The 26,461-nt window shown below is 33.8% G+C and overlaps 2 protein-coding genes across 17 annotated transcripts; one reads left to right on the top strand and one right to left on the bottom strand.

Annotated features, from left to right (window-relative positions):
- Positions 1–11,564: 11,564 nt before the first annotated feature.
- Positions 11,565–12,519, top strand: LOC107992031 (uncharacterized). Its single transcript, XM_017047585.2, has 2 exons — positions 11,565–11,591; positions 11,698–12,519. Exons 1-2 carry the CDS (start codon positions 11,565–11,567, stop codon positions 12,517–12,519), a joined length of 849 nt encoding a protein of 282 aa, XP_016903074.2.
- A 3,153-nt stretch (positions 12,520–15,672) lies between these two features.
- LOC103501832 (probable leucine-rich repeat receptor-like serine/threonine-protein kinase At3g14840) lies at positions 15,673–24,732 on the bottom strand. 16 transcript variants are annotated; one of them, XM_051087625.1, is made up of 21 exons: positions 24,594–24,732; positions 24,315–24,433; positions 23,692–23,813; positions 23,040–23,085; positions 22,856–22,924; positions 22,688–22,759; positions 22,519–22,588; positions 20,694–20,784; positions 20,411–20,482; positions 19,852–19,923; positions 19,704–19,775; positions 19,566–19,637; positions 19,416–19,487; positions 19,164–19,235; positions 18,633–18,698; positions 18,455–18,514; positions 18,306–18,364; positions 18,184–18,204; positions 17,654–18,033; positions 17,281–17,491; positions 16,969–17,174 (listed from the first exon to the last, which is right to left on the bottom strand). In XM_051087625.1, coding segments are annotated over exons 7-21 (1,395 nt in total). In that variant the 5' UTR covers positions 22,520–22,588; positions 22,688–22,759; positions 22,856–22,924; positions 23,040–23,085; positions 23,692–23,813; positions 24,315–24,433; positions 24,594–24,732; the 3' UTR covers positions 16,969–17,100. The 16 variants fall into 16 exon arrangements, 14 of the variants coding, with proteins under 14 accessions (XP_050943591.1, XP_050943582.1, XP_050943581.1 ...); XM_051087624.1 differs by lacking the exon at positions 23,040–23,085; XM_051087630.1 differs by lacking the exons at positions 22,856–22,924; positions 23,040–23,085 and having other exon boundaries at positions 22,519–22,611.
- Positions 24,733–26,461: the final 1,729 nt, after the last annotated feature.

Raw genomic sequence — 26,461 nt, 5'->3', positions numbered from 1 at the left:
GGAATAGAACGAATATTCGAAGGAATCTTCTTTCTACTTGTTTTGGTAGTTATATTACGCCTATTTTGTTAAGATTTCCTCTTTCCTGGCTTAGGTGCAACAGGGATATCAACAGAAGCAGGTGGAACAGCAGAATTTTCATCATCATTGGTAGGAACTTCTTAAGTGCATATATCAGGGTGTAGAGGTTCTACCTCATCCTCATTACTTCGAACATCAGTTTGCCCCACAGCTGCAGCAGAAATATCACCAGGAACATCATCAGAAACAGATTCATGAGCATCAACCGAAGCAAATGGAAGTGGCAATGAAGGAGGGGAACGAGTTGACGACCTAGGTTGAACTTTAGATGCTGGGGGAATACCTAGAGTAGGAATAAATACTCCTTCAGTTGACGAACTTTCCTGTGAATGAATGGAACTAGAGGGATCAACAGGAAGCTTATCTGAAACATCTAGAATTAAAGTCCTTTTCAACAATCGAGCTAAAGGAACATCATCCCGGTCATCCAATCCATATCTGACATAGTAGTCTTAGGAACTCAAGGTGCATGTGTGACTGAAGAAGCAGGAACAGAAGACTCACCAACCACAGGCACAGACTCAAGCAGCAAAGATTCATGCAACCTACTTGAGGCCTCTCCTTGTGATTTTTTAGATGAAAGTCGATACGACCTTCGTGGCGGAGTACTTTTTAACCTCCATCCTCTCTCCTTCACCTATTGTACAGGAGGCGACGAAATTGTAACCTCAGGTGCATCTTCAAATGGCTGCGTCATGTAGGAACCCTTGCGAGTATTTACCATGGTGAACAATGATCGAAACCCAAAAAAATGGAACTGTTGTAACAACTGGGATGAATGGGACGATCAAGATAATGTCCGTTTAAATAATCAATAATTAAGAGCCCAATTATGTCAAGAGAGACTCTACATATGCCGAATAGATAGCCATTAAATCCTCAAACGATGTTGACACCCCTGATGATTCTGAACGTGTAAACAAGCGTCGTCTTAATAGCCGGTCATGGAGTTAAATGCGACAAACTCCTAGTGCATAAATATTCAAACGTATTTGCATCTAGAGGCTTAATGAAAATATCAGTTAATTGCAAGTTCGAACGGATATGGTCAAGTCTAATAACTTTATTTTCAACAAGTTCACAAATAAAATGATGCCAAATATCAATATGTTTGATTCGACTATGTTGAATCAGATTTCTAGATATGTCAATGGCACTCATATTATCACAATATAAAGTCATCGTTTTTTGAGTGAACCCATACTCTTGTAACATATTTTTCATCCAAATCATCTGGGTACAAGCACTCCTTGCCGATATATAGTCAGCTTCAACTCTAGACAATGATACACAATTATGTTTCTTACTGAACCATGAAATAAGATTGTTTCCTAAAAAGAAACATTCTCTAGAAGTGCTCTTCCTATCATCCGGACAACCAGCACAATCAGCATCACAATATCCAACCAAAGTAGAAGTCATGTCAAAAGAATACAACATTCCAAAATCACTTGTCTCATGAACATATTTGAGAATCCATTTAACAACGGTCAATGAGAAGTACGAGGATTCGACTGAAATCGAGCACATATTCCAACAACATAGGCAATGTCAAGTCTGCTTGCCATTAAATATAGAAGACTCCCAATCATGCTCCTGTATAGTTTGTGATCTACTGTTGTACCATTAATATCCTTAGTAATTTTAACATGTGTCGCCGCTGGAGTCCTTTTGTGTTATGACTGATCCAGACCAAATTTTTTGACTATGTTCTTGCCATACTTTTCTTAAGATATAAATATACCTTCACTTCTTTATTTGATCTGTAATCCCAGAAAACAAGATAGTTCTCCCACCATGCTCATTTCAAATTCTGATTTCATTATGTCAATGAAGTTGTCAACAAGTGCCTTGGGAAATCTCCCAAATATAATATCAACATAAATTTCTGCTACAATGAGATCACTACTGATTCTATTAATAAATAGTGTCTTATCAATCCCACCTCTAGAATATCCTTTATCACCCAGATAAATTGTTAAGTGTTCATACCAAGCTCTGGGAGCTTGCTTTAGCCCATACAAAGCTTCATTGAGCTTGTAAACATGCTGAGGAAATTTAGAATCAACAAACTCTTTTGGTTGTGGTACATAGACTTCCTCATTCAAGTTTTAGAAAGGCGCTTTTGACATCCATTTGATATAATTTAAATTTGCAGATACAAGATATTTCGTGTAGAAGGCGAATAGCTTCAAGTCTGGCAACAGGTGCGAAAGTTTCATCAAAATCAACACCTTCTACCTGAGCATAACCTTAGTCCACCAAACGAGCTTTGTTCTTTGTTACACTCCCTGATTCATCAGTTTTATTTTTAAAAATCCACTTAGTTCCTATAATATTTACCCTGTCAGGCTTAGGAACCAAGGTTCACACATTGTTACGCTTAAATTGAAGTAACTCTTCTTGCATGGCGTTTATCCAGTATTCATCCTTAAGTGCAACCTCAACAGATGTGGGTTTAATTGCTGAAACATAACATAAATCAGCAATCATTTTTGAGTAATCTACTTTCTCTTTCTTTCTGGTAGTGATTCCAGCTGAAGGATCACCTATTATGGAACTTGGTGGATGATTCTTTTTCACATGTGCAGTCGACACAAGTACGGGGTTATCAGCCATAACTTTATCAGTTATTTTTTCTGAGTTTATATTCATACCATCTAGCTGAGAATCATCTGTAGGCATTTCCTTAAGAAGAGTAAAGTAACATCAGGTATAATAGAAGTCTCATCATCCTCAACATTAAATTGATTGACATTAGATTCAAAATCATTTACCACAACATTGATTGTTTCCATAACTGTTCCTAATTTAATATTGAAGACTCTATAAGCTCGACTATTCTAAGAGTATCCAAGAAAGATTCCTTGTTCAGATTTCACATCCCACTTTCGATGATACTCTCTATCAGTTAGAATATAACAAGTACTTCCAAAAATATAAAATACTTAACATTTGGCTTTCTTCCCTTCCATAGTTCATATAATGTGACTGACATACTAGATCGAGTAATAACCCTGTTGTGAATATGACATGCTGTGTTAACAGCTTCGGTCCAAAAAATCAAAGGTAAATTTTTGGCATGTATCATAACTTGAGCCATATCTTGTAAAGTTCTGTTCTTCTGTTCCACTACTCCATTTTGCTGAGGAGTTATGGAAGCAGCAAATTCATGATGTATTCCTTCCAACTGGCAGAAATTATTAAGATCTTCATTATCAAACTCCTTCCCATGATCACTACCGATCCTGATTATCTTTTGCCCCTTTTCTTGTTGTAAATTCAAGCATAGACTGATACATATTTTAACAGTATCTAATTTTCCTTTTAAGAACTGAACCCAAGTAAATCTGGAATAATCATCCACAACAAACAAAACATACTTCTTTCCACCTAAACTTTCAGTTTGCATGGGACCCATAAGATCAAGATGTAGAAGTTCAAGAACTCTAATTGTATAACATTCCTTTAGACTTCTGTGAGAAGTTTTAGTTTTCTTTCCAACTTGACAGTCACCACAAAAGAATTTTCCATTGATATCAAAACAAGGAATGCCTACAACAGCTTCGTTTCTGATAACTTTATCTAAGCTTCTCAAGCTAACATGCCCCAACTTTTTATGCCACAACCAGCTTTGATATACTTTAGTTAAGTGACATATGTTTGAGCTATTGGAGTTCCAATGATAACAGTTATCTGCTTGTCGTCTGCCACTCATAAACACTTGATTATTTTTGTCTGTAACAACACAACCAGTGTTGTTAAAATTTACACTGTATCCTTGGTCACATAGTTGACTTATACTAATCAAGTTTGCCTTCAATCCATCCATATATCTAACATCATTAAGACAGGGTAGATTACTTTTATCAATGTTTCCTTTTGCAATAATTCTTGCTTTGGCTCCATCTTCAAAAGTAACATGACCTGAGGCACATTCCTCTAATTCAATAAAGAATGATTGATTGCCAGTCATTGTCTTGAACATCCACTGTCAAAGTACTAAGCATCATTCATGGTTTAAACTGTTGTAAATGCAACCTTGCAATTCTCAGATGTCTTAACTCTCCAAACCATGTGAGTTCCCCTTATACTTCTATTACATTTGGCAAATATAGAATTATTCTGATGGTTTTCAAATTTTGTCTTCTGCTGGTACCTCCTGTCTCTTAGTAATTTGTAGCAAAATGATCGAATATGACCTTTTCAACCACAATAATAAAAGATCCATCTAGAAGATTTAGCAGGTGTATTGGTAATCTTAGTTGTACAAGTTGGTTCGGTTATTGCTTTTACTGAAGTAGAAACAAATCTTACTTCAAATGTAAACTTGGCACTCCCCATGGAGGCATCAAACCCAAGACCATATTTACTCGAACCGTTCTATCCTAAGTTTAGGATTGAGTCTAAGTTGTCAGTACCTAAATTTAGCATTTCACAGACTTAATTGTCTGATCATACTCATTCTGAACCTCTTTCAATTTCACTTTTAGAGATGATATGACTTCCATTAATCGTTCATTTTCTTCCATCAAATCTTGGATTCTTTCTTTTTTAATAGCTCTGACTTTCGAGTCTTCCTTCCTCAACATTTTGAGTTTTTCAAGCGCTAGATCTTCATCCTCATCATTATCAGAACACTCACTATCATCATCAAGATTGATTTTTGTAATACATGTTGTGAAGGCATTCATGCCATGATCAACTTCGGCATCATCAGAGTCCTCATCAAACAAGGTACCATAATAGTTTTTCTTTTGTCTTCTGAGAAACGTGGGACATTCAGCCTGATAATGACCAAATTCCTCACATTCTCTATGTTGAAGTGTTCTTTGTCTAAAAGAATATCTTTTAATTAAATGATTTATTTATATTTAAAAGAGAAGATATTCAATGAATATTTGATTCTCCTATATTTTGGGAATCTCTCTAATTATCTTTAAGAATATAATAAGTTCCTATTCTTTAGGGATCTTATTAAAGATACAAGTTTTATACATACCTGGATATATATGTATATATAAGAGTTTTTGAAGACCGGCCGGATTACACAGAAAAAGAGAGAAAAGTTTCATTGCATACGCTAAGAAGTAACTTTCGGTTCATCATTGAAGCGACCGTAACAAAAGGTAACTTGATCTTATGATTTCTGAAGCAACATGATTACCTAAAGTTTAGTTTTGCAGATGAGTAATATACAGATTGAATTTGTGGTTAGTTTGATTCATAGTTGATTCACGCATACGTTCAGGGGGAGCCTGACTATCAGATGTTGTTGACGGGAGTCTTCTTTATTCCAAGGGGAGCCTGGAGTCTGATGTTAATACACATGTCATATAGTTATAGTATTGAGAAGTACACATAAGCTGTATTGATGTTTTGGTGTTTATGGTGAATATTAATAAAATTACTCATCTAAGTTGTGTGCAGCTCCCCAGATGTAGGCAATATTGGCCGAACTGGGTTATCAAAGTCTCATGTGTTAATCTACTATGTTGTCTCACAAGTTATTACTAGCATTATTAGTTGCAGTCTTAACTGAAGGATCCTTGATTATTCTTTACTGTTTTTCATTTGGTATCAGAGCGGGTTGAGAAATCATGGAGATAATCAGAGAAGGACCATCTGCATCACGTTCTCCTGTTTTAGATGGTAAAAACTACTCATATTGGAAACCTCGGATGATCGTCTTCATTAAGACATTAGATGGAAAAGCTTAGAGAGCTCTTGTGGTGGGTTATGATCCTTCTATGATTACCGTGAATGTTGTTTCGGTTCCAAAACCTGAAGTTTATTGGACCGATGCTGAAGAGCAAGCTTCTGTTGAGAATGCCAGAGCACTTAACGCGATATTTAATGGTGTTGACCTGAACGTTTTCAAGTTAAATTCTTGCAGTACAGCTAAAAAAGCTTGGAAAACCTTGGAGGTAGCGTATGAAGGTACTTCCAAAGTAAAGATTTCAAGATTATAGTTGATAACATCTAAGTTTGAGGCATTAAGAATGATTGAGGATGAATCAGTGTCTGATTACAATAAGAGAGTGCTTGCAATCGCAAATGAATCCTTGCTGCTCGGTGAAAAGATACCTGACTCTAAAATAGTGCGAAAAGTACTTCGATCCTTGCCCAAAAAATTTGATATGAAAGTTACTGCCATTGAGGAAGCTCATGATATCACAACACTGAAACTTGATGAATTGTTTGGTTCGTTGCTTACGTTTGAGATGGCCACTGCTGATAGAGAAAGTAAGAAAGGCAAGGGAATTGTTTTTAAATCCACACATGTAGGTGAGAAGGCTGTAAGTGACACTGAAGCAAACATGGATGAGTCAATAGCCTTATTAACAAAACAATTCACAAACATCCTTCAGAAATTAAAAAATATGAATTTCACAGGTATGAATGCTCAAACTTCTAATCAATATCGAAGAAGGAATGATGATGGCACTACCAAAAGGAACAATGAAAATTTTGATAGAAGAAGTGATGGTTATATCAAGAAAAAGGAAGGTGACAGAAGGATTTTCAGGTGTAGAAAATATGGAGGAGTTGGTCATTATCAGGCAGAATGTCCCACATTCCTGAGAAAACAAAAGAAAAACTTTCGTGTCACACTGTCAGATGAAGAATCTGGTGATAGTAGAGATGATGATGGCAACATAAATGCTTTCACAATACGAATTATTGATGAGAACACTGATGATGAAAGTGAATGTTCTGAAGAAAGCAAAAATGATAAACTATTAATTGAGAAGCTTGAAGCTCTATAGAAAGAAGATTGTGAAGCAAGGGCAATACAAAAGGAAAGAATCCAAGATCTTATAGAAGAAAATGAACGCTTGATGTCTGTAATATCTTCTCTAAAGTTAAAACTGAGAGAGGTTCAGAATGAGAATGATCAAATTTTAAAATCCGTTAAAATGCTAAACTTAGGAACGGAGAATCTAGACTCAATACTTAATTCTAGACATAATGGTTCTCATAGATATGGGTTGGGATTTGTGGCCTCTGCAAGTAGTCTTAAAACTACATCAAAAATCAAGTTTGATCCTGCCTCAATGGGAGTTGAACATGAAACGATTCATACAGAGACTGGCATCAGGACTACAGTTAATCTCTTGGGAGAACGTGTTACTATTGTGGTTGAAAAGGTTATATCAGGTCAATTTGTTATAAATTAAAGCGAGATCAGTTGCGTCGACAGAAATACAGGAATAGGAGTCATGCACAACCTCGCATGGTCTGGAGAATTAAATCTGCTGAAAGATGTAAGATTACCTTTACATCAGTTCAGACCGCAGATGATGCGTGGTATTTTGATAGTGGATGCTCCAGACATATGATTGAAAACATATCCTACTTTACGAACTTAAAAGACTGTGTCACCGGACATGTTACCTTTGGTGATGGTGCAAAAGGAAAAATTATAGCTAAAGGTAACATAAACAAAAATAACCTACCACGTCTAAACGATGTTAGGTATGTGGATGGACTAAAAGCAAACTTGATCGGTATAAGTCAACTATGTGATCAAGGCTACAAAGTCAGTTTTGATGATACTAGTTGTGTTGTTATGAATAAAGAAAATCAGATTTGTATGAATGGTAAACGACAAACTGATAACTGTTATCACTGAAACTCAAATACGTCAGACACCTGTCAGTTGACAAGATCAGATCAAACATGGCTATGGCATAAAAAGCTAGGGCATGTCAGTATGAGAGGCTTGGAAAAAATTATTAAAAATGAATCAATTGTGGGAATTCCTGATTTAGACGTAAATGGAAAATTCTTCTGTGGAGACTGTCAAATTGGCAAGCAGACAAGGTCTACCCATAAAAGTCTGAAATAATGTTATACAAATAGAGTCTTGGAATTGTTACATATGGATCTCGTGGGTCCAATGCAAACAGATAGTCTGGGAGGAAAGAGGTATGTGCTGGTTGTAGTTGATGATTACTCAAGATATACTTGGGTTTGCTTTCTCAAAGGAAGATCAGATACTGTTGAAATATACAAAAATCTGTGTTTGAAGCTACAACGTGAAAAAGGGAAGAAGATAACAAGGATCCGAAGTGATCATGGTAAAGAGTTTGATAATGAAGGCTTTAACAGTTTTTGTCTGTTAGAAGGAATACACCATAAATTTTCTACACCTATAACTCCTGAACAAAATGGTGTACTAGAAAGAAAGAACAGGACATTACAAGAAATGGCATGTGTTATGATACATGCCAAAAATTTACCTCTATGTTTTTGGGCAGAAGCTGTAAATACTGTCTGTCATATTCATAACAAGGTAACTATTAGGACTGGAATGACTGTTACTTTTTATGAATTTTGGAAAGAGAGAAAGCCAAATTTTAAATACTTCCATGTGTTTGGAAGTACATGTTATATCTTAGCTGACAGGGAATACCGTCAGAAATGGGATGCAAGGTCAAAACAACGAATCTTTCTCAGGTACTCTTAGAACAGTCGAGCTTATAGAGTCTTCAATAACAAATATGGGAGTGTTATGGAAACAATTAATGTAGTTATAAATGATCTCGATTCAGCTATCAAACAGATGAATGATGAGGAAGATGAGACTTCAAACATGTCTGAAGCTAGAACTATGAGTACTGTAGAAGTTTCTAAAGTTGATAACCCATCCGATGATCCAGGCAAAAGTTTGAAAAAATCATTAGAAGAAATCATCACTAAAAAATCAGAATTAATTCCATTTGCTCATGTAAAGAAAAATCATCCAGCAAGCTCTATAATAGGTGATCTGTCAGCTAGGATGCAGACCAGAAGGAAAGAAAAGATTGATTACATAAAGATGGTTGCTGATTTATGTTATACTTCCACCATTGAACCTTCTACTGTTGACTCTGCTCTCAAGGATGAGTATTGGCTAAATGCTATGCAAGATGAGCTACTCCAATTCAGACGAAACAATGTCTGGACGTTAGTTTTAAAGCCAGAAGGTGTAAATGTTATTGCACCAAATGGGTATTTAAAAATAAGACTGATGAAGCTGGATGTGTGGCGAAAAATAAAGCCAGATTAGTAGCTCAAGGGTATACTCAAGTTGAAGGTATTGACTTTGATGAAACATTTGCTCCTGTTGCTTGACTTGAAGCCATTCAATTATTACTTGGTATATCATGCATACAAAAATTTAAATTATATCATATGGATGTAAAGAGTGCTTTCTTAAATGGATATTTGAATGAAGAGGTTTATGTTGCTCAACCAAAAGGTTTTGTTGATTCTGAGCATCCAAAGAATGTGTATAAGCTCAACAAAGCTTTATATGGGCTAAAGCAAGCTCCGAGAGCTTGGTATGAATTACTAACTGTTTACTTGAGAGGTAAAGGATATTCTAAAGGAGAAATTGACAAGACCTTATTTATACACAGGAAATCTGATCAACTTTTGGTTGCTCAAATTTATGTTGATGGCTTTATTTTTTGAGGTTTTCCTCAAGATCTTGTAAATAATTTCATCAACATCATGCAGTCAGAATTCGAAATGAGCATGGTTGGAGAACTTTCATGCTTTTTGGGTCTTCAAATTAAGCAAAAGAATGACGGCATCTCATATCTCAGGAAAAGTATGCCAAGAATATGGTTAAAAAGTTTGGTTTGGAAAGGCTCGAAATAAGTGGACTCCAGCTGCAACGCATGTTAAACTTACAAGAGACACTTATGGTGCTAAAGTTGATCACAAACTCTACAGGAGTATAGTAGGCAACTTACTATATTTAACAGCAAGTCGACCTGACATAGCTTATGTTGTGGGAATATGTGCCCGTTATCAGGCTGATCCCCGCATCTCTCACCTAGAAGCTGTTAAAATAATTCTTAAGTATGTTCATGGGACCAGTGACTTTGGAATGATGTATTCCTATGATACCACCCTCACTCTTGTTAGATATTGTGATGCTGACTGGGCAGGTTCGGGTGTTGATCGTAAAAGTACGTCTAGAGGATGTTTCTTTTTAGGAAACAATCTAATTTCTTGGTTAAGTAAGAAGCAGAACTGTGTCTCTTTATCTACAACTGAAGCTGAATATATAATAGCAGGTAGTGGTTGTACACAGTTGATTTGGATGAAAAATATGTTGCATGAATATGGCCTTGATCAGGATACTATGATGTTGTATTGTGACAATATGAGCGCAATTGATATATCCAAGAATCCTGTTCAACATAGTCGAACAAAGCACATTGACATAAGACATCATTTTATTCGTGAACTTGTTGAAAATAAAGTAATTAGGCTTGATCATATTCGTTCCAACTTACAATTAGCCGATATTTTCACTAAACCTCTGGATGCAAACTCATTCAAATATTTACGTGCTGGTTTACGAGTGTGTCGCACTTAACTTCATGGCCAGCTATAAAGACGGCGCATGTCTTCACGTTTTAAATCTTTAGGGGTGTCAGCACCGTTTTAGGATTAAATGGATGTCTTTTTGGCAGATGGAGAGTTTCTTTTTGCACTAATGGGCTTTTAATTTCTGATTATTTAAACTATTTCTGGCTATTTAAACTAAGTTTATCTTGTTCATCACACACTCTGAATTTGATACAACAGTTGAAATTTTTTCTTCAGTTACTCGAATCTTGTTCGCTATGGTGAATACTCGCAAGGGGTCTTATGTGTCTCAGCAGTCTGAAGACGCACCTAATGTCACTATTTCTTCGCCTCCTCCGGTACGACAAGCAAGGGTAAGAGGTCCACGATTCAAAAGCACTCCTCTCCGGAGACCCTATCGGCTTCCATCTGAAAAATTACAAGGAGAGGCTCTCTAGTAGGTTGCAGGAATCTTTACGACCTGAGTCTGTGCCTGAAGTTGGTGAGTTTTCTCTTCCTATTTCTCCTGCTATGCATGCACCTCGAGCTCCTGAGGTCGTTGTATCGGATATGGATTCGGATGATCAAGATGATGTTCCATTAATTCGATTGTTAAAGAAAGCCTCAGGGACAGTTATCTCTGAGAAGCTTCCTTCTAATCCTCGGGTTCCACTCACTCTCAAGAGAGTTCATCAATAGAAGGGGTATTCATTCCTACTCCAGGAGGCCCTCGACGTTCACCAGCTATACCTTCAGGTTATTCTCCTTCTGTTCACCCTTCTCGATCAAAATCACCTGCTTCAAAACCTGATGTTGTGCCTGCACACATTTCTGGTAACATTACTGTTGCACATGAGGAACAGACTGGTGCATCTCGAAATGAAGATCAGTTTGCTTCGTTTAACCAAGATGACATACCTCCTGAAGACATTCCTCCTTCTACTGATGATCCCACTGCTCCATCAACTGAAGGAAGGATAGAATCTCCTCAACCTCCAAAGAGAAAAACTCAATAAGTTAGGAGAAATATCACTACTCAAACAGGCAGAAAGAGAACTCCTACGAATATTCCATCTGTTCCCATTGATGGAATTTCTTTTCACCACGAGGAAAATGTTCAACGCTGGAAGTACATGGTGCAGCGAAGAATTACCGATGAGGTAAATATTTCTGACAAACACCAATCCTGCATGATTATCATAGATCTTAACCATAGGGCTGGTTTGGAAAAAAACTATCTCGATTGTTGGTTTGTTTTATCCGCAGCTAATTAGAGAACTTATTGTCAATTTGCCTGATGAGTTTAACAATCCAAGTAGCCCTGATTATCAGACGGTTCATATTAGATGGTTCAAATTTGTGATTTCTCCTACTGTGATTAATGGTTTTCTTGGAAATATTGTTGATATTGACTGCTCTCTATCGTGTCCTACTGAGATTCTAGCTACTGTCTTATCCGGTGGGACCTTGTCCACATGGCCTGTAAATGGGATTCCTGCAGCTGCTCTCAGCATCAAATATGCCACCCTGCACAAGATTGGCATTGCTAATTGGTTCCCTTCCTCTCATGCCTCCAGCATATCTGCTGCTTTAGGTACATTTTTGTATCAAATTTGCAATGATGATAAAGTAGATACGGGTGCATTCGTTTACAATCAGCTGTTGAGGCATGTTGGCTCTTTTGGGGTTAAGGTTCCAATTGCTCTTCCGCGGTTTTTCTCCAGTCTGCTACTTCACTTAAATGGAGCTGTGCTAACTGCTACTGATGCTCCTGGACCTGAACCTAAAATAATTGTCCTTAGCTACAGACTCTTTCAAGGCAGTCATGTGTCTGATATTGACCATGATGTGCATCTGACTCGTGGCCCACGTATTTTTGACACTACTGACTGGGATGAGTCTGCTGAAGGCTTCTATGTGGATCGTGAGTTAGCTGCCCGCATTGTTAATTCTCTGACTGCTGAATCTCAAGCACTAACTAACTCCATCAATCTGTTGTCTGAACGTCGATTAGAGGTTGATGCTCTCATTTGTCATTTGAAGTCTTTGGCACCATCTACTAGTCGTCAGCAGCCATCCTCCAGTTGATGTCATTACTTTTTCGATTAAAAGGGGGAGTGGATGTGTAATGTTGTGGGATGTTCTGTTTTTTGTGGTTTTGGACAGAAATGGATATTGTTGTTTTGGGTTGTTTTGGTTCTATTCTTTGTGATGACTGTAGGTTTTGTTTTTTATGATAAAATCTTTTGTCTTCTGTTGAAAGTTCTTTTAATGAATGTCCTCCATTTCACTAAGAACTGAAGGTTGCGATTTATAACATACATTGATTGGGTGCTGACTGTCATGACTTGGTATCATCTGTTTGTCTTAACAGTTGACTCTGTGGCACTGTTGTGTTGAACCATAAAAGAAATTCCTTTAGACAAAAGGGGGAGTTTGTTGAAATGTTCTTTGTCTAAAGCCGTCGTAACAAAAGGTAGCTTGATCTTATGACTTCGAAAGCAACATGATCACTAAAAGTTGAGTTTGCAGATGAGTAATATACAAAATGAATTTGTGGTTAGGTTGATTCACAGTTGATTCACGCATACGCTCAGGGGGAGCCTGAAATCAGACGTTGTTGATGGGAGTCATCCTCATTCCAGGAGGAGCCTAGAGTCTGATTAATACACGTCACATAGTTATAGTATTGAGAAGTACACATAAGTTGTATTGATGTTTTTGGTGTTTATGGTGAATATTAATAAAATTACTCATCTGAGTGGTGCGCAGCTCCCCAGATATAGGCAATATTAGCCGAATTGGGTTAACAAAGTCTCATGTGTTAATCTACTTTGCTGTCTCACAAGTTATTACTAACATTATTAGCTGCAGTCTTAACTAAAGGATCTTTGATCATTCTTTACTGTCTTTCAATTTATAAAAATTTTCTACTATTATTTTTAAACTAAACATAAATTACAAGTAATTTTTGAACGCAAAACAATTACTCTCATGCTTTGATGAGTGTTTCCTTTACCATTATTTTGTAGATAAATTAGGGGAAAAAAACATGAAAAATTAATTAAAAATTCAACGAATTAATTGCTATGAATCATATATATACTATATTGGGAAGAAATTAAAGATAAGTAATAATCAATATATAGTTGAAGTAAACATAAACATATAAAGTTATAAACGTATACTCACCTTCATCCGGAGGCAACAGAGGAGAATTATTGGCAGGAGAATTAACGCAAGGCCGACCATTGCAATTTTTAACATTGATCGGCTCAAAAGTGTTACCACCATTGGGCCGGTTATTATTTTCAAACATACCACAACAAGTACTTATAACCAAACAAACAAGAAGGGAATCAACAATAATTATTGTTGTTTTTCTTCTACTAATTTCCAACATCCTTCAATCTGACCTTACCTGCAGTTTCAACATATACAATATTATAACACACATTAGCACAACATTTAATAAAACAAAGACCAAGATACATTAAACAACAACAACAACAATACTGGAGCTGACTTTGAGCTTTCTTCAGAAAAATTGCTACTATGGTTAGCTCTTAAGCTTGTGGGGGTGGGAGAATTTTATGTTATTTATTCTGATTAACAAGAGTTATGAACTCTGAAGGCACTTATTTATTTATTTAGGAACTCACCTTCAGTTTTATTTATTTAACATGAAAGGCATGCACTAATTAAAGCCAAAGGTATAGATGGAACTTTTCGTTTTCTCATTTTTTTTTCTATCTTTCAAAAGTGATTTGTCAAAAGTAATTAAAGTGGGGGAGAGAAATTGGGAAGAAACCATCGTCTTTTTCAGCCATATACGTATTATTTTAGTTTATGTCCTTTGAAAAACTCCATAACTATATCGTTTTAAAATTGGAAAGGTCAATATTCAATAATTATATCATTGAACATTATGTTTTACCAATGATTTGGTAAAACTCCAATTCCCATATGAAGGGAAAAAATGTTCAATAAAGATTAATTAGATCAAGATTGTTTAAAATTGATGGATGAAAAAAAAATAAAGAACAAAACTACGACAAAAAGTTCAAGTTTAATTAGATTAACAATATAATCCTTATTTCCTCTCATTAAATTTTTATTTTAAGAACCATTCACATTTAAGAATCTATTCATATATTATGGTATTATACACTAATTAATTAAATTACCAGCTATTTTTGGTGAACTTGGTAAAACAAGTTTAATTAGATTAATAATATTATTAATATATATATATATAATATAATCACTATGTTTGACTTACAAAACCATTTAAAAACTTGATTTTATTTTTAAAGAGTACTTAAGTAAGATTCTTATAATTACCAAAAAAATTTGAAGAAAATATACCTAATTTTCAAAACCAAAAACAAAAAATAAAATAGCTAAGACTTGGATTTATTAATCTAATTAAACTTGAATTTATTTGTTCTAGTTTTGTTGTTTTATTTAATCCATCATGACCATTTTTTCCCCTTCATATTGCTTTAGGATTTGGAGTGTTTTTGTAAATTCTGAGAATTATATTTAAAAGAAAAGAAGGAAAGAAGTGAAATTCAAAGATATATAAAAAAGACATAATAATACTTGAGCAGACTTTGAAAATATGTGAAACTTAGAAAAAATGTCTATTTATATTGTTCTGTTCAAATTGTTTGATCTTAATATCAGTAGGGAGTGCATCAATTTGCCTACTGTTTATGTCATAGAAAGAGAATCAATATTAATTGAAATTAATGATGTTATTTTTATAAGTGAACAAAATGCACGATTATAGATATAATGATGTTTGAATTACGAGTATGATTGAAATTTTCAAACAGCAATCAAATGATTCTCTTGACGTACAACAAAATTTATTTAAGATAGAATTGATGATTTGATTGCTTATCAAATGTAATCCAAGGACTTAACTTATTGTTCTTGAAGTTCTTGAATAGTATACACCATCATATTTCAAATATAAGGTTATCTACGAAATTCAAAAATCGATCTAATGTCATGTTTGGTAACTATTTTGTTTTTTATTTTTAGTTTTTGAAAACTAAACATCTTTCCTTTCATTTTATTACAATAATTTGTATCAATTTTAAGTAAGATATTTGAATTACATTTTTTTAGCTTTTAAAATTTGACTCATTTTTTTTTTTTTTTGAAACAGGAGTGAAAAGTAAGTATTTAAGCTTAATTTAAAAAAACTAAAAAACAAAAAATCAAATCAAATAGTTACAAACAAGGCCTAATTAATCACCATCAAAGGCAACTTAATGAAAATTTGAAGGTCAAGTTTGGTGTAAGTAATAACAAAAGAGGTCGATTCAATAAAAATACATTGTTTATATGACCAAGATATGTGAATTGTGCGTAATAGAAATACAAAACTCTAGAGATGATCACAAAATACCATTCAATGGTACTTTAACTTGCACTTGCAGAAGTAGTTTGAGATTCTAGTTTCTACTCATGTTGATGTTGAAGAGTAATTGGTGCTTGGCATGTCCATAGAGATGACCTCTGCCTGCTTCTCATTCCCATTCTCAGTTTGTTTCAAACTCTGCTCCAAAATAGTCCACATTAAAATATTTTGCCAAGATTACAGGTACAAAAAATAATCACCAATAGTCAATCTGAGAAGTAAGTTGGGTTGGAATAAAAGTCTAAAATCATGAAGATTTTGGTGGTTATTTATTTATTTCTTTCCATGTTCAGTAGCATTCTCACATCACCAATGGCTAGCTAATCTCAAGCTACTCGCTCTTCCTAATTGAGAGATCATTAAGGCATTGATATAATGACAATTATGTCATTCTCTCCTTCCTTGGTAATTTTGCAAGAAACTATTCTGACTTTTTTCCATTTTTCCATTTCTCTACGTGCAGTATTTTAAGCGAGTGTATGAGAATTGTGGTATTTTTCAATGTGAATGAAGTGATTTTCTCTCAACTCTTTACCACATTGCATCGATCCCAAACATGCCCTAAATAGAAGTGCAAACTATGAAAACAATATTGTTTTTCTATCGTGGAAGATATTTGATCTTTGAGCATCACAACAATATTTTTAACATAATAACTACAAGTTCACTAATAAAATTTACATCCATTATTAAATTACCTTGATGGAGTGTGTTTTCCGTCCAAGGCAACCTTGCACTCGGTACTAGAAGTACCACATATTCACGTTATCTCTTAGAACCTTTTAAGCTCTACTCAAAAGACTTGAAATAGTTGACATGTTATTGGTACTTATTATTTATAAGCTCATGGTCCTCTCAAGTTCGAGCTATGTTAAAATTTTGGTTCAATCTAACAAGAAAGACTAATTACATAAGGATGACTTATTAATAAGATCAAAAAACTTCAATGAAAATGATCTCATAATGTCATAAGCTCTACTCAAGAGACTTAATATTAGTTGACATGTCATGATATATACTTTTAAACTCACGATCCTCTCATTCTTCAATTTCATCCTCAGTAAGATGTTTTCTTAGCCTAAGGTTCGAAGTGGAATAATCCGTAGACCAAAAGTCGGCAATAGTGGCAGAGCCTTCATAAAGAGATTGAACAAATACAAGTGGTGATAATCATCTTTCAAGGGATTAATTCCCAGCCAATAATGAGTCTTCCATAAGCAGGAAGATTTGCCATTTCAAGCTTTCAAAGAGCACTCTAGCAATAATCTTATATAGAAACTAGGTAAGGCCAATGGGCCAAAACCATCACCTAGTGATTTGGCAGGATGAGGCACAAATAAATCTTGTCAATGTTTGTATGTATTAATGATAGCTAAGAAAGAGTAGGTCTTAGTTTTAGATGGCGACCAACCTACCAGGTTCAATCGAAATGGCTGATATCAGAGGGCCATACCCTGTATTATTCTCAATGGTGAGAAATGTCCCCTTTCCGGCCCAATAAAATCGAATCTCTACGGTGTTACTAGTAACAGCAACAGGAATCCTTTTGATGACAGGTTTGAGGATACCACCTGCAGCATCTACAATATTAAAATCCTTCACCACTAGCTTCCCCTGCAATGTTACCTATTAATCAAGCAACGTTGTGCTAGAAATGAGAAATTATTTATACTTGAATATTGAAAAACAATGCATTTTGAAGTAATTGTTTTTTTTTTTTTCTTTTCCTGCAATTTTTTTGGAGAGAAAATATGTCTATCAAGTGAAGAACAAACGGTCATAGTTTACCTGGATGTAAATATTAAAAACACGTCTTCCATGGCCACCCAATTTTGTATCATTTGTTAATACAATTTCCGAAAAATGAAGGCTGATTCTGTAGTTCCCATTCCCCAAACAATATGCATAATATGTAAGGGATATTGGAGAAACTCGAGCGCTTTCATATAGTTCGGAATATGGTGTAGGAAAATTCAGTGAATGATTCAATTCAATATAGTCAACCGAAACGCCAGTATCATACAAAAATAGACCAGTATTGCTGAATCCCCAATTTGTTTTACTTGACAAAAACACCGATGGCTCGCCTGGATCTACATCTCCTTCGAACGTAGTACCACTGATGGTTACTTCTTTCCCACCACAATTTATATGGAGACTATACGAGTCTGCAAAAATATCCACATTTTTATTAATTTTACAAAATAAAAATACAAGAGATCATAGAGATCCTCCTGACATGATCTCTTGAATTTTTTCTGCCGTGTATGATGTTGTGAAAGAAAAAAAGAAATTTTCCACATGAAATTTTGACTTACAGTTAGAACAAGGTTTGTGGTCTGCGAGACAAGAAACAAGGTTACTAATGAAAAAAAAATGCTCGTTAGTTAAATGCAACATTTATTTAAGTGAAATTGCAACAAAATAATTACATGCTTACACTGAAGAAACCAAAAACTTACGAATTCTTGTCTGTTGCAGAGCTTGAAAATAGGTATTCTTAAAATGACAAGAAAACACAGTGTATTCTTAAAATGAATATTAGAACAAATGACAACATGTTTACATAAAAGTTAAAGGCACTCTTACGTAAGTCGTGATTGACAGCCATTAGATAATAGTGCTTCAAATTTATTGTAAGAGAGATCACTGTTGAAAAACATATATGATAATTAAATTGAAGAGTAATATAATATATGAAAAAAACTTATTCTTACCATAATTAAATGTCAAGGAAGGGTAATACTTCCTACAAGAAGAAACTTACATGTTGTTCCCTGTTTCCAGCATCCATTCAGGCACTGAACCATTTAGCAAGTTTCCGTTTAAAAATCTAACAAGTAAATAATAACACAAGTGAGCAATAGGGAGATACTATTTAGCAACAAAAACTGTCCCATTGATACAGAGTTGAAGCTGCACTCTACAGGCAGGTTTTGACTGACAAAATCAATCCTTTAATATTTATAAAGAAATAATAAAAAAGACAATTTTGATTTAATTAATAATTAAGAAGAATATAGAAGCTGAGAAAAGGCCTATCGTTCACAGTAAGTAAGTAGTGTCAGAGCTCAACATATTGCATATTGCATGGCAACCCAACATTCACCATCAAGCCTTGGGTTTCTAGAATTCAACTTAATCTGAAACCATATATATTGAGTTGTAATTATATTGAATAGACAATTTGCCTTAAGTTTCCTGGATATGACTTTGAGATAATAATTTTGAATTTCATACATTGGTTGAGATTGTTAAATGAAATTCATAATTAAAGTTTCTTGGTAGTGTTTCTTACATGTTCTCTACTCTTGCAAGCGAATAAAAGTATGAAGGAATCTGCCCACTTATTTTGTTAAAGTTGAGGTCTCTGCAACATATTTGAATCAAAAAGGTAAGGGAGATACTTTAATTCAAGGAATGGTAGCATATACAACCAAAAAAGTGTGTTTGCTAATAATTAATTATCGTTTTTATGTCTCAATATATTTGGGGCTAGAAATTTATGAGCACCAAACTATATAGATAAAAGAACATAAGTGATACTGACAAAATTGTAAGGTTTCCCATCACATCTAAGTAGCTGGGCAGCACATCCATGATATTGCAACTTCTTAATATTCTGCAGTCAAACCAAAAACAAAATTAATTGGTTCATTTAATTTAAATCAACAAGTTACAAAGGGGCAGAGGCACTTACAGATATTCCATATTGTACAAATTCGCAAGAGGTGGAAAGGGTGATGAAGCTCCATTCAAGTCACTGATTATTCTGCATGATAAAACTAAGGTGAAATCAAAGAAACTAGAGAACCATGAAATCAAAGTACATACTAACAGCTTAGTTAATTTGGTCAAAAGTCCGATTTCAGAAGGAAGTGGCCCGCTCAACCCACTTCCCTGAACCCTTCTGTTGCAATAAAAACACACTTGGGTTAGACATGATGGTGAAAATTAAATAAGTGAGAAAGTAGACAAGCTCTTACATGCTCGTAACATTTAGCCAATTCTTAATAGAACTCGGTATTTGCCCTTCAAAGTTATTGTCATTGATTACGCTGCATTTTGGCAATAGAAACAAAAAGGAAAGGACATTTGCTTCAATGTTAATATAGATAATTATTGGGATTAATATGGACAACAGAACTCAAAGACTAAAAACGGTCTTTAGGTCAGCATTCTCTGAGATGTCGCTTTCCAGTAAAGTTATCGAAGGCAAAAAATCTAAAGAATAAGAAAAATACTTACGTATTGGCTGGGTTGTACCTATCTTTGTGCAAAAAAAATTGTTTTTTTTTTAAGAAATAGTATTATATTTTTCATGTTATATAGACATTGAACGTTTCATAGCGATGATGCACCTAATCATTGTCCAAAATAATGTGTAAGATATTTAAATAAAGAGAGAAAAACCAAATATTATATTCAATGACTACTAATAATCAGCTCTGCCTTGAATTTCTTTAATCAAAATAGAGAACAGACCACCAACCTAATTAAGAAAAAAAAAGAATCTAAAGCAAATATAAAATCAAATGGTCTTACAATATTTCTAGGTTGACCAGATATCCAAGTGTTGAAGGTAACCTCCCTGATAGATGATTGGCTTCTAAGTTCCTAAGCACGCAAATTAGCTTTTTCTAAATTCACTCTCTTTAAATAATTCAAAAACTGAAATGGAAATTAAAACAATAACCTACAACGTAGTAAGAGTAGTGATGTTTCCAATCTCTTATGGAATGAAACCCATCAATCCATTTCCATTCAAGTAACTACAAAATTTTAAAATCATGAAAGAAATTGATCGTAGATTTAAATTATTGCATACATAATGCAAGATAGTGAGAAATGATACAGTTCTTTAAGTTTGGTGAAGCCCTCGAGGTATTTCGCCACTAAGATAGTTCCAAGAGAGATCACTGAATCAAAAGAAAATAAAAACAAGTAAAATTCCAAGACAATAAGACAGACAAAAGAGAAAATCCATTGCAAATTAAACAGAATGATAACTAACAGGAACCCAAGGTAGGGCAACCTAAAGAGCTGACATGGAAGTATCTCAACAACTCTGGACATGCTTAGTATCCCACATTGGAAAGATAAGGGACCTCACAACAAGATACACACTCTACACTTATTGCCAATGAGATTTAAAGTGGAACCTGATCTTATATGGTCCAAAGCCTATAAATCCCAAATATGAATTTATACAAAAACAAAAGTTAAAATTCAATCCAAAAATGGTAAACGTAAAAAGGGCACCATCTCGACAATAACGTAAGTTCTGTTATTATAAAATAGACAAAATACAACATCTGATAATGTATCCTATCCTATGTCACTTACATACTCAATATAAAGTATATGAATGAGGTGCCAATAATAAACAGTACATAAATGATATGTCAATCATGAAATTAGCAATAGTGAGTATATCAATTATATATCAATAATGCATCTGTCGACTATATGGGTATACTGGTACTGTATATCAAGTGAAATCTTCCTCTTTGATGCAATTAATATGCTGGAATTGAGGGGAGCATCTTGTTTGTAAACTGCATAAGTCCATTAATGAACTCAAACAAGCCTCAAGACAATGGTTTGATAAGTTTTCTCATGCTTTATTACACTTGGGATTTTGTTTGCCTAAATCAAATTATTCTCTCTTTGTTAAAGAATTTGGACACAAATTCATCGCATTGCTTGTTTATGTAGATGAGACATCACTGGGTCTTCATCTTCTGATATACAATAGCTGAGAGTACATTTCAATAATTTCATCTCAAGAGCTAAAAGTAGATGAAGTTGCCAATAAAAAGCTTTTGTTGATGTTGATTGGGCATCTTGTTTGAAGACTAGAAAATCCACACCAGGATTTTGCATTTTCTTAGGAGATTCTATTGTTTCATGGAAGGCAACAAAGCATACCACTGTTTCAAAATCATCTGCAGAGGCCAAGTACCGTGCAATTATTGTGGTTACAAGTGAGCTTGTTTAGCTCGCATAATTACTACGGGATTTGAAGGTTATTGTTTCATCACCAGCCTCAATATACTGTGATAATAATCAATCAGCCACTCACATAGCTTCAAATCCCATTTCATGAGAGAACAAAGCACATCGAACTTGATTGCTATTGTTTGAAGAGAAGTCAAGCTATTGCCTATTCAATTCTCAGCTCCAACTTACAAACATATTCAATAAAGCCTTTACCCTTTTCGACTTTTAATTCGCTTTTGACCAAGATGGGAGTTTCAAATGTATTTTGCCTCATCTTGAGGGAGAGCAATAAGCTTGAAGTGTTAATGTTACTACTCTTTCTGTTATCTGTAACTACTTTCTGTTATATGACAGTTGTATCCAAAATTATAAATATTTATACAGCCGCAAGTTTTATTTAGTCTCTATTGTAATCAAATGTTCCCTTTCTCCAAAAAAAAAGAATTAGCAAAGTTCTTATACTATCGACCTTGAAGTCGGAGGTTTGATTCCTCACCCGTACCTTATAAAAAAAGATGAAAGAAACCACAACCACTAATATAATTAATGTGCTCTACTCCAAATTGCTTCAATCAAAATTGATAACGGACCAAGTATTTAATTATGAAGAAAATAATTTAAAACAAAGATAAAATGAAATGATCTTACACTGATGTCAGGTTGACCAAATGTCCCAGTGTTGAAGGTATCCTTCTTGATAGGTGATTGTTCTGTAATTTCCTACGCATGAGAAAATGGACATTCTTCCAGATTAAGTCATATTGAGCATATTCAAAAACATAATTAGAAACTAAAACAATGTAAATAAAAAGAACCTACAATCTTTCAAGAGTAGTGATGTTTCCAGTCTCTTCTGGAATGGAACCCGTCAACTGATTTCCATAAAGGTTACTGCGATATATTTTAGAATCATCCATCACGAGAGAAATGGTGGTAGCTAGATGATTTCAATTATGGCACATAGTTAAAGAAATTGAGAGATATTACATATAGACAAACTTGGTGGAGCCCCATTCTCGTGGGATTTCGCCTCTAAGATTGTTATCATTGAGAATACTGAATATAAAAATAAATAAATAAACAAACAAATAAAGTAAAATTGGAGAGTGAAGATGGGATGGACAAACTAAAAAATCTCATTGCAAAGCAAAGAGAAATAGAGAGAACTGACAGTGATTGAAGGTAGGGCAGCCTAAAGAGCTGAGATGGAAGTGTCCCTGCCAAACTCTCCAACGACCAATTTTTACATTTCCCAACAAATATTTCAAAATCAATGCCTTTCTTTTTTCTTCGAAAACTAGCAATTTGAACCCTGATCTAATAACTTTTTTCATTTTTGAGCAGAACCCTGGTATAATAATTATATCAATTTAATTAAATCCTTCAACTTTTATAATAATGTGATGGTGTATTTCCAAAATCGATGGCGTCTTTCCCTTCCCTTCCAGATCTAGAGTGAAGGGATTGCAACGTTGGTCAAATTTCTAGCTTGAGATGGGCATCTCCCAACACAATTGAAATTTACATTCAGGATTTTATTTGCAGCAATAGATAAAAGGTTTGGCTCTCTAAAGAAACTGAAGAGAGACGACATTGATCAAAGCAAATTTTATCTTGCGGATGCTCTAAAGAAAATAATATAAGATTGTAAAGACAACAGAATATGGAGAGGCAACATCAAACCTCCCTTAGAATGGAGATATGAAGAAGATGAGAGGGAAAGAGAGAAGACGACACAGTCAGCAAAAAGAAATTTAATTTTGTCCACTTGATATTTTAAACTTTGTTAACAAACACATTTAGGTTGGTAGGTGAGAGCATACATATAATTGATGTGGCATACAGTATCATTCCCATCTTTAACAATCGCAATTTATATAACGTTGTCCGCATGAATCTCCACTAAAATTCAAAACCTCTCATTCCCAATGCTTGAAACCTTCCACTGAGTAAACTCAAGTTAGTTAATAATAATAAAAATATGAAAGAGAATTTATCACTACATTTTTTAAATGCTAAAGATATAATTAGTTTAAAAGTTGATAATTTATTATAGGTGTTATGGATTGCTTTTTTCTAAATTCTTTTTTGTAATCTGATGCAATTTTTCATAAAATATACCATTTTAGTAAAAGAAAATAGGATATTCTCAATAACTTTTCTTTTGTTTTTATATTCAAATGACTTTAGAAAAATTTGATGATATTCTATAATAGAAGAAAAAAAACAAGGAAATAAACATATTCAAACATGAGTAAAAGTGAGTTTAATGATTTTAAAATTATTCTCATGTTCTTATAATATTGTTTCCTTAATTAATAATAATAATAATAAAAAAAAAAGCAACTATTTTATGTAAAATAAATGATGAGAAAACATGCTTTAATGAATTAAATAATTAATGAAATTGGATGACAAAAAAGTAAGTAAACATTGCAAACCAAACCTTTATCAAGAGGCAACAAGGGAAGATCCAAAAGCAAAGCTTATAACCAAAGAAATTACAAGAAGAAGGGAAGCAACAATTATTTTATTTCTTCTATTTTCGAACATCTTCAATCTTATCTGTTTCAACATATATAATAATGGATTTAATTAATTCAACTTAAATTTAGAAGCTTTATAAATTCCAACTTTTATTTTTAAGAAAAAAGTTAGGAAAAAAAAGAGATAAAAATTAAAAAATAAGAAGATATAATAATAAGAATGAGAATGAGAATAGTACTTGAGCATGCTTTGGGTTTGTGATCTCTTCAGAAAAATTGATGTTGAGAATGTGGTTTTGGGAGAATTTGATTATTTATTCCAACTCAAGAGTTTAGAACACTTCAACTTTTCATCAACTTTGAAAGACATGCACTAAAATCAAATATGAGGTTGTGACAAAGCTACATGAAATTTTATTTCTTTTCCCTTTTTTTCCCTACTTTTTAAAAGAGAGTTGTCTAAAAGAAAGTGAGGGAGAGATATTGAGAAAGAAAAAGATATATATATATATATTTGGTGTTAAATGAAGTTTTTAGTATTCAATTCATTCAAAAAATGGTAAAGTACTTTTGATGGAAAATTGATTAATGTTGAATATAATGGATCAAACTAAACTTGACCAGTGGATAATCCTAAACTATCAAGCTTGTAGTAAGAATTTCTTGGGAATATTTTTATTTTTTAATAAAAGAAAAGTACAAATTGCAAAAATCATAGTTATATAGTTGATAATTGTAATTATATTTTTAAATTTTCAATTGTAAAAATTGAACCCCTAAACTTTTAGAAATCGTTAAAAATGTTCCCTCAAACTTATTATAATGATAGAGATTGAACCTACAAATGATAAAATTTAAAATGTCAAATTTATTTAATTATGCTCGTATAATTTTGAGTGGTTTGTGTAATTTGCCTTAAACAAAAACTAAGGGCACTTAATTGGTTTTTTTTCTTTTAACTTGAAAGACGTGCATGCATTAAGATCAAGATAAGTCGATAAAATAAGCAGAAAATAACTTTTAAGGCTATTCTTGTGCAACTCATATTATGTGCACCAATGAAAATTTGGCATTTGATAGATTTTAATTTCTCACTATTACTCTTTTATTGTATAAGGAAAATGGATCAAATGTGATCAAATCATCACATTAAGATGAAGATATATTCAACCGATTCCTTGTCATGCAACCCAAATCAAACAAACAAGCCAATGGAGGATAGAATGTGTTCAACTACCAAGAACAACCCAATGATGAAGCATGGCCTGCAAGATTTATGGGCAAACCTATTACAAACTCTTCTGCTTGCGGAAGAAAAGCCCACGATATTAAACCTACGAATAAGATTAACAATCTCAGCATAAACAACACCCAAATGAGTATGAGAAAAATTGAATGGTGTGAATTTTGTTAACCTACCACTTAGCTTGCATATCAGACACAATCCAGGATAGATCAGTCAATCCCCTATATACTCAACTACTTGCAAACCTTTCAATATCCCAAAGGACTCTATTGGCCTTTCAATATAAAAGGCTACATCAAGTACATTATTTTCAAAGGTTTTTTGAACTCTCTTTTAACAAATCTAATATATTTTTTTTTTCAAAGGGTTTCCCAATAACCTTAGATAATTAGTAGATATTTTTCAAAGGATAGATTTAAAATTCCTTCAATAAGTGTATCATTTTTCGAGGATTTCTTATAACTTTCGATAAAAAATGGTTGAAATAGACAACTTTTTTTTTTGTAGTGAAACTTAGGGGTGAGCATGGTGGACCGAAAAATCGAAACGAACGATCGAAACCGAACGAACCGAGGTTGGACGGTCGGAATAGTACAGTCGGGGGTAGGGTTTCGGTTCTAGAAACTCAAAAACCGAACTGTCGATCGGTCGGTTTGAACAATGAGGTCGGTCGGTCAGTTTGAACCGACCCATGTATTTTTTAAAAAAATAATATGTATAATATATTATATAATTATAAGTTTAAGTTTAAAAGGAGAAATAAAATAAAATAATGCAATTCTTAATTTTTAAAATAGTCTATCAAAGAAAATTTTGCTCCAGCCATAAACCACAATCTATAATATTTGGAAAAGAAAATTC

Source organism: Cucumis melo, chromosome 7 (assembly GCF_025177605.1).
Source record: "Cucumis melo cultivar AY chromosome 7, USDA_Cmelo_AY_1.0, whole genome shotgun sequence".
In the NCBI taxonomy this organism is placed as follows: domain Eukaryota; kingdom Viridiplantae; phylum Streptophyta; class Magnoliopsida; order Cucurbitales; family Cucurbitaceae; genus Cucumis; species Cucumis melo.
This window is presented reverse-complemented; position numbering and strand designations above follow the sequence as displayed.